The 13,721-nt window shown below is 40.1% G+C and overlaps 1 protein-coding gene across 2 annotated transcripts; it reads right to left on the reverse strand.

Annotated features, from left to right (window-relative positions):
• Positions 1–2,055: 2,055 nt before the first annotated feature.
• LOC141339300 (complement factor H-related protein 2-like) lies at positions 2,056–8,501 on the reverse strand. Of its 2 annotated transcripts, none has more exons than XM_073844924.1 (7): positions 8,335–8,501; positions 8,122–8,188; positions 7,589–7,777; positions 7,215–7,406; positions 3,768–3,944; positions 3,401–3,580; positions 2,056–3,288 (listed from the first exon to the last, which is right to left on the reverse strand). In XM_073844924.1, the coding sequence occupies exons 2-7, from the start codon at positions 8,180–8,182 to the stop codon at positions 3,095–3,097; spliced, it is 993 nt and encodes a 330-aa protein (XP_073701025.1). In that variant the 5' UTR covers positions 8,183–8,188; positions 8,335–8,501; the 3' UTR covers positions 2,056–3,094. The 2 variants fall into 2 exon arrangements, with proteins under 2 accessions (XP_073701025.1, XP_073701024.1); XM_073844923.1 differs by having other exon boundaries at positions 7,589–7,780; positions 8,335–8,499.
• Between the last annotated feature and the right edge of the window lie 5,220 nt (positions 8,502–13,721).

Raw genomic sequence — 13,721 nt, forward strand, 5'->3', positions numbered from 1 at the left:
CATAGTGTGACCCATTAAATATAAATATATAATTAATAATAGTGATGATAATCATTGGACTTTATTTGTTTAAAAAAAATAATGAAGCGTGGTGGTAGTATTATGTTTTAAAATAAAAAGGAGAATTACATAAAAATACAATTATTTCATAGTAAACTTAAAAATAAAACAATTTTAATCATTTTCAAACCTAAATTAGCAAGCTTTTAATTTGGCGGGTTGCCGTTAAGTGCATAATGCAAAAGGTGCGAGGAGTCGCGGGCGGCTTTTAGGATACACGCTCCCGTTTAAAGAATGTAGTTTGGTGGGGCATGCGGACTTGCGCACCCGTAGTTATCCTTTGGCTATATATTGGTTTCCTCGTTGGTTTATTAAGCTGTTGAAACTGTTTTAAGGCATCTAGAGAATTCCATACACCATTTTTGCCTTTCTCGCTGCGATAAGAGGACAGCTACATGGATTCGGTTTGTTGATGAGCTCCAACAGACTGTTTAGGGTGGTCTTTGGAGGCAACAACTGAGGTAATTTAAGAACTTAACTTGAGAAACGCTGCTCTAATGCTACCGAGTAAAATTGGCGGGAAAATATTTTTCTCCTTGTTATATCTCAGGTATACAGGAGCCGTTATGTTCTTATCGTCCATGGCAACGCTGTGACCCGGGAAAGAGTTTTCTATTCTTTGCAGTCTCTACAGTTAAGCTGATAAAGTAATTAATTATGTTCAAGTAGGCTTGTAATAAAAGGGAGATTGAACTATTGTATAAATTAGTAACTTGATTGGAAGTTCGGATCATTTTAAACGTCGTGTAGTGTATTCCATCTTTGACTGGAATCTTTGAATCTCGTTCATTTCAGTAGAAAACAATTTATATGCTAGCCTATGTGTTCAAATTCAAATTCCCCAACATATCTACTTTTATCTACTTCCAGTCAGTAATACTAATACAGTGTTTTATTTGTTGTTTTATTCAGGTATTCAAAATTAACTTTTTCACTTTTAGTTACTGGTAATTGATAACTTCTACTAGCCATCTTCTACAACAACTTCTACATTGGACATGACAAAGCGACTGTTGCAAATTATTTTGTCAGTACTAGGGATGTGTAATATTGAAAAAAAAAAACATCTCAATATTTTCTGGGATTTTATCGATAAAGATAATTAGACAATATTTTCCTAAATGTGCTATTGTGCTGATATATTAAGGACGACCTATTCTTCATATTCTGTGTGGTCAGTTCACAGTAGGGATAAAAATTTTCCAATAAGTTTGAATTGATTTTCACCTTTTATGGGCATTTTTATCTTTATAAAGCCATTTGTTTGAAAAGTATCATCTTTTGAGTCAAATTCTTACATTTAATCAGTCAATTATAATAATACATTCAGGCTGTTGCTAAAAAAATAAATAGGTATCAACAAAATGCATGTTTGCAAAAGTTGCATATAAAGTGGAATTATTAGATGTTTATTTACACATTAATGCAGCTTAGAGGGACATGGAGTGTTTTAACCTGCAGTTACAAATGCATAAACAATGTTTTGATATTTTAAACATAAAACGTTGAAAACTGATATTTGAAATTATTTAAAAAATGAAAAGGTACTTTAAATGTGATATTACACCCTCCAGTAGGTGGCAGTGAGTCACTGTTAATAAGCGAGTGTTTGAACATCACTTTTGGCTAGTGATCAGCATTAACCGCCGCATCTGATTTTTACCCACATTTGGCGGGTGTTAATTTCAAACCCTGGTTGTATTATATTTAAGAATTATAAAAGTGTTTTCCCCCCATCATACAGAAACATTTTAGGACTTTAGCCAACTTTTCATTATCACACACACACACACACACACACAAAAAAATGCTGGGTTAAAAACCACCCAACTCAGGTTATTTTGCAACCCAGCGCTGGGTTAATATCGGACAGAACACATGCTGGTTGTCAACTATTCAACTATTCAACTATTCAACTATTGCTGGCCTACAATAGGCTGGAAATTAAAAATCACACATATTTATACATTTTTATTAAACACTTATTGACAAAAATATAAGACAAATTGAATTTATTTGGGTGTATACAGCATATGTTTCAATATTACATACATTTAAACTCATTTAACTAATGTTTTAGAAATAAAAATGTAAGTGTATTCAGCTGTTCTCTATGATCACTTTTCACCAAAATAGTGCTATTTTTTGTGATGAGCTGCTTTTCACCAGGGTAAGTACGAACTTCAGACCGCTGACTCAGTTAAAGTTGAAACCAGAGGCGTGAAAGGGTGTGTTTGGTTCAACTAAAACAAACTCTGGTATGATTGCCCTTTTAGGGCTGTAAATTTGAGTAAGTATGAACGCTGCCATCTGAGCCCTGGTGCGCACCAAATAAGCGGACCAAGAACGCTAAGAAGCTGGGTCTTCGTATGCTTCCGTACGAATTCTGTTGCGTGCTTAGTCCAACAGACGGAATTAGGTGTAGTCGACTTGAAGCGCTTTAAGACGAACACACCTTTTCCTTTTGTTTGGAGTATTCGGTGAGTTTTGTCATGAAATACACTTCATTCAAGCCGAACAATTAGGTTGTAAATGTATCACTACGCCTTTGGGTTCGGTATCTTTTTTCGCTGTCATAAATGCCAGTGTGTACGCTTGGTGGACCAGGACCAAATGTATCATTTCCATTTTTTGTCCGGACCAAATGAACCAAAATGCAATTACAAGTGTGAACACACCCAAACTCAAATAAAATGTATACAAACCTTTATTTCGCTTAAGAAGTGCTCAGCAGCTTGTTTGTTTCGTCGGAGACAGGTTCAACCCCGCGGTTGAGTAGAAAAAATAACCCAGCCTTAAAAATGACCCATGCAGCTTAGTTACAGAGAAACTACCCAGCATCTGGGTAAAAATAATAAAAATAGCCCACATTCAATGTTATGGAAAAGAACCTTCATGACAGAAATTCACAAATTTCTAAATTGTAAAAAATGAAAAAGCTACAATTTGGGACCAGAAATGCATCATGTAAATGTAAAAGTGAGGGGGGTGAACAAACTTTCTTTTACATCTGGTTGTTAATGAAATGTTGATGTTATGCACACCGAGGCAGAAGCATCACTCCATTTGTACATGTTTGTCTTAAGTTGGTTTCATCTTTTAAATATTTGCCTGTTTGGCATGCAAAGGAGATGATATCCTTGTGTGGTGAGAATATTTTTTGCCGTCCACCCCACTGCAACTCTATACCCCTTTTATCCATTTCCTCCACTGTCACTGTACAGGGCTCTGAAACAAACCCAACATATAAATGTTACAATATACATTTATTAATTTATCCACACAACCTTCAACTTAAACTACAAGATGAAGACAAAAACAGGTAAGTGTCCATACTTACTTAAACACGTAAAATATCCTCTCCATTCACCTTGTGCACAGGTCAAGTAAGGGTAGCCTTCCATTATGAATTTGTTAAAGCACATGTATTTGACTTTTTCCCCATAACTATATTCCTTTTTTGTGATGTCTACTGTGTCTGCGTTTTCCTGGTACGGTGGTGGCCCACATTCAGTTCTCACTGAAGGCAAAGTTGTGGTGTTAAACTATAAAATACATTATCAATGTAGTGTACTGTGAGAGGCCTTAAGAATATAGGTTGAAACTTGTGGTTAACATTTTGTTAAAGCACCTAATACCAATTTGAGAAAGCACTGGTAATATAAAAAAGTTTTTTTTTTATATGCATTTTCCCTCTGTGGCCTTACTTTCACATTTTGGAAATGGGCTGCTCCATTCTCCACTGGACTGGCAGGTGATTTCTCTCTGTCCTTTCAAAATCAAACCTTGTCCATCACATGAAAGTTTTAATGTGTGTCCAGGTATGATTGAAACCTCAGACTCTATGATCATATTCTCTGTGAGGTTCGCAACACAGGTTGCCTCTAAAAACAATCCAAAAAATCTGGTAAATTTAGCTTCCTTTACATTAAAACAACTTATCCAATTAAAAACTACATCCCCTGCTGATTTTGTACATGTGCCCACTGACAAAGAAATGATCAGTCTATAACTTTAATGGTAGGTTTATTATAGCAGTGAGAGTAGACTGACGGCTGAAGGTCTGGAATTCATGGCAGCTTTCATTGGCCAAGGCCCGCCCATAAGACCGTTTGATCGACATGTCAAACAACCAATCACAGTTCGTTTCGTTCAGCGTCACGTTTCGGTGCGTGGAAATGCCCCCACAACAACAGACTGGCGTGCAACAAGTCAGTCATTGAAATAACCAGCATTGAAAGTTAACTAAGAAGAGGGAGAACAAGCAGTAAGTCAGTAATTTGTTCGCGAACGTCGCAAATGTGTATAACAACAATGGCATCTGCGTGAGTACCTATTAGCAAACGCCGAGTAAATCAGTCTGTGCTTTGTTTCCCGGCAGACCGAAAATAAACGCGACACTCGCGTCTCCCGGAATTCCGGTCCAAATAAACTAATCAGATGACGACTTCGACATTCCAGAAGTGTTTCCAGTTAAGTGTACCATATGCGTCAGACGTTCAGCCAATGTTCCGTGAGCGTGACGTCTGAGGCTGAGACTACAGTGAGAGTAACAACAAAAAGATCCAGAGAAAAAACATTAAAAAAAGTTATAAATTGATTTGCTTTTTAATGAGTGAAGTATGTATTTGGTCCCCTATGAATTAGCAAGATTCCTGGCTCCCAGGTGTCTTTTATACAGGAAATGAGCTGAGATTAGGCACACTCTCTTGAAGGGAGTGCTCCTAATCTTAGCTTGTTACCTGTATTAAAGACACCTGTCCACAGAAGCAATCAATCAATCAATCAATCAATCAATCAATCAATCAATCAATCAATCAATCAATCAATCAATCAATCAATCAATCAATCAATCAATCAATCAATCAATCAATCAATCAATCAATCAATCAGATTCCAAACTCTGCACTATGGCCAAGACCAAAGAGCTGTACAAGGATGTCAGTGACAAGATTGTAGACCTACACAAGGCTGGAATGGGCTACAAGACCATCGCCAAGCAGCTTGGTGAGAAGGTGACAACAGTTGGTGCGATTATTTACAAATGGAAGAAACACAAAATCACTTGCAGTCAATTGGTCTGGGGCTCCATGCAAGATCTCACCTTGTGAAGTTTCAGTGATCATAAGAACTGTGAGGAATCAGTCCAAAACTTCACAGAAGGATTTTGTCAGTGATCTCAAGGCAGCTGGGACATCAGTCACCAAGAAAACAATTGGTAACAAACTAAGCCATGAAGGACTAAAATCCTGCAGTGCCCAAAAGGTCCCCCTGCTCAAGAAAGCCCATGTACAGGCCCGTCTGAAGTTTGCCAGTTACCATCTGAATGATTCACAGGAAAACTGGGTAAAAGTGTTGTGGTCAGATGAGACCAAAATCAGGCTCTTTGGCATCAGACCAGATGACACTTCTAACTTAGCAAAGTTAACAGAGTGTGTTAAAAATGTGAAAGACTGGATGACCAATAATTTTCTACTGTTAAATTCAGATAAGACTGAAATATTACTTATTGGACCAAAAAAGAGTACACAGAATCTCTTAAACTACAACTTGCAACTAGACGGATGTACTGTTGTTTCCTCTACAGTCAAAAATCTGGGTGTTATATTAGACAGCAACCTGTCTTTTGAAAATCATATTTCCTATGTTACTAAAACAGCATTCTTTCATCTTAGAAACATTGCTAAGCTACGGAACATGTTACCTGTTTCTGATGCAGAAAAGTTAGTTCATGCATTTATGACGTCTAGACTGGACTATTGTAATGCACTACTAGGTGGTTGTCCTGCTTCTTCAATTAACAAGCTACAGGTAGTCCAAAATGCAGCCGCTAGAGTCCTTACCAGATCAAGAAAATATGATCATATTACCCCAGTTTTACGGTCTCTACACTGGCTACCTATTAGGTTCCGTATCACTTACAAAATAATACTTCTTACCTATAAGGCCCTTAATGGTTTAGCTCCTGCATACCTAACTAGTCTCCTACTACGCTACAATCCCTCACGCTCCCTAAGGTCGCAAAACTCTGGACTTTTAGTAGTACCTAGGATAGCAAAGTCCACTAAAGGAGGGAGAGCCTTTTCTCATTTGGCTCCCAAACTCTGGAATAGCCTTCCTGCTAACGTTCGGGTTTCAGACACACTCTCTATGTTTAAATCTAGATTAAAGACTCATCTCTTTAGCCAAGCATTCACATAATGTATCTCATAACGTTGTACTTCAGTTACATCTGATCAAATGCACATTAATATTCTTCAGCTTGGGCTAAACACATCATTTTTGTTTGGTTGGAAGTTGGAACAGCAGCTACGCTAATTATTTCTCTATTTGTTTCTCTGTTTCTGCCACGGGATTTCCATCCCGTGGTAACTAGGATTTACACAAGATTCAGTCTGGATTCAGAAGAAGAAATGATGCCGACCCCTCAGAGGACCGCAGATGATGCCAGCCTTGAAACAACATACAGCACTACATAATTTTCTTACAAGTTTGATCACAGCACATAATCATTGCAATTAGTGTTCATCATCTGTTTGATTACACAGTTACTGATTTTAACATTTATATCATATGTACATCGACTTAACATACAGTATTCACCACTAAATACTAAAATTACTAAATATATTGTAGTAGCCTAAACTTTTGTACAGCGCTTTGCAACGATTCGTATTGTGAAAAGCGCTATACAAATAAACTTGAATTGAATTGAATTGAATCAACTCAACTCACATGTTTGGAGGAGGAAGAATGCTGCCTATGACCGCAAGGAAACCATCCCCACTGTCAAACATGGAGATGGAAACATTATGCTTTGCGGGTGTTTTTCTGCTAAGGGGACAGGACAACTGCACCGCATCAAAGGGGCAATGGACAAGAAACGTCTGAACTCTGTGATTGCCAACAAGGGTTTTGCCACCAAGTACTAAATCATGTTTTGTGAAGGGGTCAAATATTTATTTCACTCATTAAAATGCTAATTAATTTATCACTTTTTTTTAAAATGCATTTTTTTGTAGTTAGTTATTCTGTCCTCTCATTGTTCAAAAAAACCTACCATTAAAATTATAGGCTGATCATTTCTTTGTCAGTGGACAAACGTAAAAAAAATCAGCAGGGGATCAAATAATTTTTTCTCTCACTTTACTTACTTTCGCATTTAGGAAAGGGGCTGCTCCATTCTCCATTTGACTGGCAAGTGATTTCTCTCTGTCCTTTTAAAATCAGTCCTTGTCCATTGCATGAAAACATTAATTTATGTCCAGGTTTGACTGGACTCTGAAGATCAGGGAATCGCGTAATTTTGATGTTGTTCTCTGTTGTGTTTAGAGGACATGTTACATCTAGAAAAAGAAGAAATAGTGGTTTATGCAGGGTCCTCTGTCCCTGTCCATTCACGTTATTTATTCATTTATTAAATCCGTTTTAAGTGATAGAGTATGAAAATCAGTTGGAGAAACCACTAGTGCTTTTTTACTACTACATAAGCATTTATGTATAGATGTAAATATATAAGTTTTCATACCTCCACATTTGGGATATGGGTAATCCCATTTTCCATCTGACAAGCATTCAATTGTTCGCTGACCGTACATCTTTAGCTTCACATCTGTGCATCGAAAAACTAAAATATGTCCAGGTTTATAAGGTGGAGCAGTACCTGGATTTCCGACTACAATGTCAACATTGGTGAGCTGTTCACCCTCACAGACAACTTCTTTGAAAAAGAAACAGAGTTTTGGTTTTATTCTACTTTGGAACAACCAACTATATTTTAACAATAATCGTGTGACGTGGGATGAAAAAAAAAAGATGCAATGCTAGTATACTACTAATAAAATCGATACACTTATCATTTTACTTCATGTTTAGACCCACATTTGGGATATTATGGTACATGAGCTTTAATGAAAAACAAGCAACACCTACTGTATTCAGACAGGTGTAACACATTTTCAGTTGTTTTAAACAAAAAATATATTTTTATAATACTTCTTCTGTAGCATATTAATGAATGTTTGAGTAATTCGCCTTGGCTAATGTGTTTAATTGTGTTACCTTTTGTTGAGACATCCATAATTGTTAATTGAAGAAAGAGGAATATTTCACAATATTTCATTTTAAGCTGTGAAACATAACAGATTGCTCAGTGCAGTTGACAGTGTATCGACTGAATCACCTACCAAATATTTTGTATTTAAAGACTGATTCACTTTCTGTATTTAACACAAATGCAAAGATTTCTTTAGTGTTAATCATAAATCATATTACCTGTTTTCCAAAAAGATGTAGTTATAAACACACTTCAGCAGTGATATATATTTGTGAAGCCTGCGTAGCAGAAAGCAACCGTCCACTTTCCTCCACACCACTAAGCAGGACTGGATACTAAAAAACAGGACCTTTGCGCCTGTTTGACCCTGTTTCTTTGTACATGTCTGTGTGCTAATTTTAGCTAAAGTTACACAATTTGATCTATTTGATTCTATTTTTCCTTTTTTTTTTTTTATTTTATTTTGAGTTGCTTCAGACTTGCATATTATTAATGAAATACAATTTTTTAGCAACTTCAAATAATATACTGTATAAACAGTATTAAGTGAATCACCTATCTATGATCTATTTTACATAGACTAGTCGACTCTGAAAGTACAGAACAGCCTGACTGGCATTACGGTTTGTTCTTCTAAAAGATGATGATTGTCAAAACTCCATAAAATAAGCACAGAAAACATGTCAATATAGTTCAATACATATAAATATTAAAAAGTACAATATGTATACTCCATTTCATATATATATATATATATCATGATCATAATTAGTGGTGGGCCGTTATCGGTGTAAATGTGCTGCGCTAATGTAAGACTCTTATCGGGCGATAAAAAAAATATTGCCGTTAATCTATTCTCAAAGTTGGGTTGGGAGCTGGCGGATATATACCTTGCCGAATTGCACTGTAGAGGGCGAGAACGAGTCTTTGAACCTGTGCGTATGCCTACTGTGAAATTACCACATCAAACGAGACATGCTAACATGGATGCAGCTATGAAGCCGCCGGGTTTGCTTCAGGGTAGGTGTGTTGCTAGACCTGCCCCAGTAAATCTCAAATTTGAGTTATAATTTACTTTGTTAATCCTGAAATAAAGACATTAAACTATATGCAACAACTAAATTGACGCTTCTAAAAGCAACGCAGTTTAACTATGCACGCAGATATCCATGCCCGTGAGCGTCTGTGTATTTAACTGCTACGCGCACGTCATGCAGCCTTTTACGCAGAAGTACATGCATTGTAGGGAATAGTTGGTTACACAAGTTTGTATAGTTAATTGTGTTGTAAATGCAATTGTCAATCAGTTTGTGATGTATTTTGGTAACAGGAGATGAGCCCCTGGTCTAATGCACCACCTGGCTTGAGAAACCCATTCTCAAAGACTTTCTTTTAGTCATTATTTGGGTAGCACACATATTCTGAATGCCTTCGGCAGAATTCAAATTAGCCATTTTAATCTAGATTAATATAGATTAATTCCAAGATTAAAGTGAGATTAATCTAGATTAAAAAAAATAATCTATGCCCACTACTAATCATAATACATATAAGCATGCCAGTGGTCAAAACTGTAATCAGCAGAAAACACAGAACACCGTTTTATGGCACAAAGTAAAAAGGAAAGTTTAATAACACATCGGCACCAATAGCCTTGTGGGCAAGTGTGCCGACAAGGTGTTCTGAGTTCGAATCCCAGTTTGAGAACAGTTTTCCCGATATCATCCCTCTCTCTCCCACTCTCCTGTCTGCTCTACACTATCCTATCATAATGAAGGCAAAAATAAAACAGCAAAAAAGTTTAATACACATGCATTATTTTCATATGAATAGGTTTAACAGCTGAAAATGTATATTACAGCAAACACCAAGCCCCGAGGTCAAAAAACTGCCTGTAGAGTGCAGAAATAGGACACATCTAGGAAAGAGTTCAGAAAAAAAATCTTCTGCATTGAAGATTATCATCTCCATTACCCCTAAAGGAAGAAGATTGAAACAACCACAATTCTTCTTAGAGCTGGCCTCCAGGCCAAACTGAGCAATTGATGGAGATTGGCTTTGGTTATAGTGGTGACCAAGAAGCTGATGGTCACTCTAGTTGAGTTCCATGATCATAGGTGGAGATAGGAGAAACCTACAGAAGGACAAACATCAAGTCAAGTCAAGTCACCTTTATTTATATAGCGCCTTTTACAATGTGATGTTTCATTAACAAATTTCAGGAGGAGCTCGCACAGATAATTAACACGGCCAATTCATCATCAGCAATCACTCCCTATCCAATCACTCTCCCTATCCCATTACTACAGTCCCTTTAAATAACCAAGCAGTCCTACCTTCAGCTATCTCTGATTCCAGCATTGGCACTCCCAATTCGCCGCAACATGTCCGAGATTCACTCGTCCTCCGAGGATTATTCCTCTGATACAGACAAACCTGCAGCTCATCCGGCCTTCATCCAGGTCGCCGCTCAGGCCACCAGCGCTCCACAGGATCCACTAATCGAGCCCGCCGCTGCATCACGGAGCCGCAGGCCCTCATGCACCGCTGCTGCTCGCACTCCGAGCAGTGTTGTTTTAGTTTTAGTCAACGATGGCGAAATCATTTCGTTGACGCCACTTTTCATGAGGATAACGAGCCGATGACGAGATAAAAATGGCTCGTTGATGACTAAAACATGACGAGACGTGCGTGAGTTTTCGTTGATGAGACGGGTGGTCCGTCAGACGTTTAAAATGCATGACATTTCTGCTTATCGTGCATGCCAATCAAAACCTTAAACGTTTTGATGCCGCTATGGCAAGCCGTTTTAGCATTAAATACTCTTTGCCATACTAGCATGGCAAGCCGTTTTAGCATTCCATCCTTGTTTGTCTTTTATGTTTTAAAACATTCCTTATTGCAATTATTGGTGAAATTAGTCGATCCGGAAGCTCACATTGTGTTGAACTAGATCTGCTATTTTCAGAACTTACAAGTGACACTACCCAACAGCAAAATACTTACCGACCTACATTAATTTGTTAAAAGACTTTTTCCCCTTTTTAGACTAAAACCTTTTTGGCTTTCGTCGACTAAAATTGGACTAAAACTAACAAGCATTTTAGTCCATAAAGACTAAATCTAAGATGGTTGTCAAAAAACAACACTGCTCCGAGACGCCAGCTTACGCTTATGCAGAGCCCCCTACTCCACGTCAGGACGCAGCAGAAGGCCGTCACCGAGCTTGGGCCACGCCCCGGACACCGCAGTCTCCAGCCACGCCCATCCCGCTCGATCCTCGAAGCGGGAGCCCGCCGCTCATGCTGTCAGAGAGCCGGCCATCGCCTCCACAAGCCGCCGCAGCAGCACGAGCTCGCCCACTCCAGCAGCCGATTCCCGTCCGCAACCCTTGCCCCTCCTTTCTCTCCCCTTCTCATGGCCCGCAGCACCGCCTTCCGCTCATAGCACGAGCATTCCCCCGCTCATGCCACAAGCACCGGCGCTCCCCATTCCCCCTCTCTTCCCTTCTGTTTCCTCCGCCCCAAGAGCCGTCCCCAGCGCGAGCATGCCTCTATCCTCGCAGGCTCCGACGCACGCCATTCCCCCTCTCTTTCCCCCCTTCTTTTCCGTCCCAGGAGACGGCCGCAGCTCAGGTTTACCGCCACTACCGGTCCCGGTAGCCACTTTCCCTCCTCCTCAGGCCCGTCCTCCCTTCTCATTGGCCTCAGCCACACCCCTTCCAGCCCCGCCAAACACTTTAGTGCAGGAACCTCCCCCAGTTTCCAACTCCATCAGGACCCAGATACTAGCAGGTCTCACACATGGATTCCACCCCGGCGTCCTGAGCCTCCCCTCCCAAAACCTCATCTGCCCAAATCTCCACTCCGCTCTCACCGAACCCGAAATAGTGGACGGCCTAATTAAAAAGAAATAGACTCAAATTTCATGATAGGCCCCTTTTCTGTTCCTCCCTTTAGCATCTATCGAGTCAGCCCCATCGGTGTTGCCACCAGAAAATTCTCAGGCAAAAACGCCTCATAATTGATCTTTTATCTCCGCATAATTCCCCATTCCTTAGCATTAACAGCCTCATTCCACTTGAAGAGTTTTCTCTTCACTATCACGACGTCGACCAAGCCACTACCTTGATTAAAGCAGGTCGTGGCGCTTGGTTGGCCAAAGTCAATATTACTTCTGCTTTCAAAGTTACGCCCATCCACCCAGATTTCTGGCACTTATTTGGCATTTGCTGGAAAAACGAATTCTATTTCGCTGTCCGCCTCACATTTGGTTGCAAAAGCAATCCAAAAAATCTTCGACACGCCGTCGGAGGCAATTTGCTGGATCCTCTCCAACAATTACAGTTTACCCTATCTGATTCATCTTTTAGACGATTTCTTAATCATCTCACCCCCAGATTCCGTCCCAGCCGCACACCTCTTGACATCCCAAAGCTTTTCTCAGAGCTCGGGATTCCCCTCGCCCAAGACAAAACCGAGGGTCCTAGCACTTCCATCAAATTTTTGGGCATCAATTTAGATTCCCAAAAAATTCCTGGCTTCCCTGCCCAAAGAAAAGATTGACAGAACAATTCTAGTAGCTTCCACTTTGTTAACAAACTGTTGTTGTACAAAACGCGAGCTGCTATCCATTCTGGGTCATCTAAATACCGCGATGCGCATCATCCCACAAGGCCGCCCCTTTATCTCCCATCTCCTCTCCCTCTCCTCCTCCGCCCACACCCTTGAGGACCGCATTTCCATAACTGATTCTTGCCGCAAGGAGCTCAGCTTATGGATTTCCTTCCTTAAACAGTGGAACAGCTATCGTTCTTTTACAGCAATTTGGTTTCTTCCCCAATTGATATCGAATTATATACCGACGCCGCCCTCTCCGTCGGCTTTGGAGGTTTCCTCCGGGGCCGCTGGTTCGCTTCTACCTGGCCCCCAGAGTTGGCAAATTTACCCCTCCAGCTATCATCCTCAGCACTATTTGAGCTTTACCCATTAGTGGCCGCAGCTTCCCTATGGGGCAAAGAATGGTCCGCCACCAGCATCGTCGTCCAATACGACAACGCAGCTACCGTGCACTGCATTAACAAAGGCCGTTCCCACTCCCCCGTACTCATGCCTTTGCTCAGATGTTTGATTTGGATTTCAGCTCGTGATCAATTTATCATAACTGCAAAACACATCCCCGGGTCAAAGAATCAAATCGCTGACACTCTCTCTCTCGTTTTGTTTTTCAGAAATTCAGATCGCCGGCTCCAGAAGCGGACCCGCTCCCAACCCCAGTCCCTCCTTATTCAGAACTGATATTCCCATAACCCTCCCCCTAAGGCCTCTTCTCGAAGCATCCATCGACTCCATTCTCCAAGCAGTCTCCCTCAGGACTCTCCAATCCTACCTCACAGCGTGGAAATGCTTTAAAACTTTCCACGCCGCCTACAGCTTACCTTTCCCCGTTTTATCCCTGCTCACTGTCACCTCATTTATCTCCCACCTCAATTCCCATAAAAACCTCCAAGCTAGCTCCATCAAAGCATACCTTAGCGGTATTCAGTTTTTTCATAAACTGTGTCACGGCTCGCCTTCCCCTCATATAACTAATTCCCAGACCTCCC

Source organism: Garra rufa, chromosome 7, assembly GCF_049309525.1.
Source record: "Garra rufa chromosome 7, GarRuf1.0, whole genome shotgun sequence".
NCBI lineage: Eukaryota > Metazoa > Chordata > Actinopteri > Cypriniformes > Cyprinidae > Garra > Garra rufa.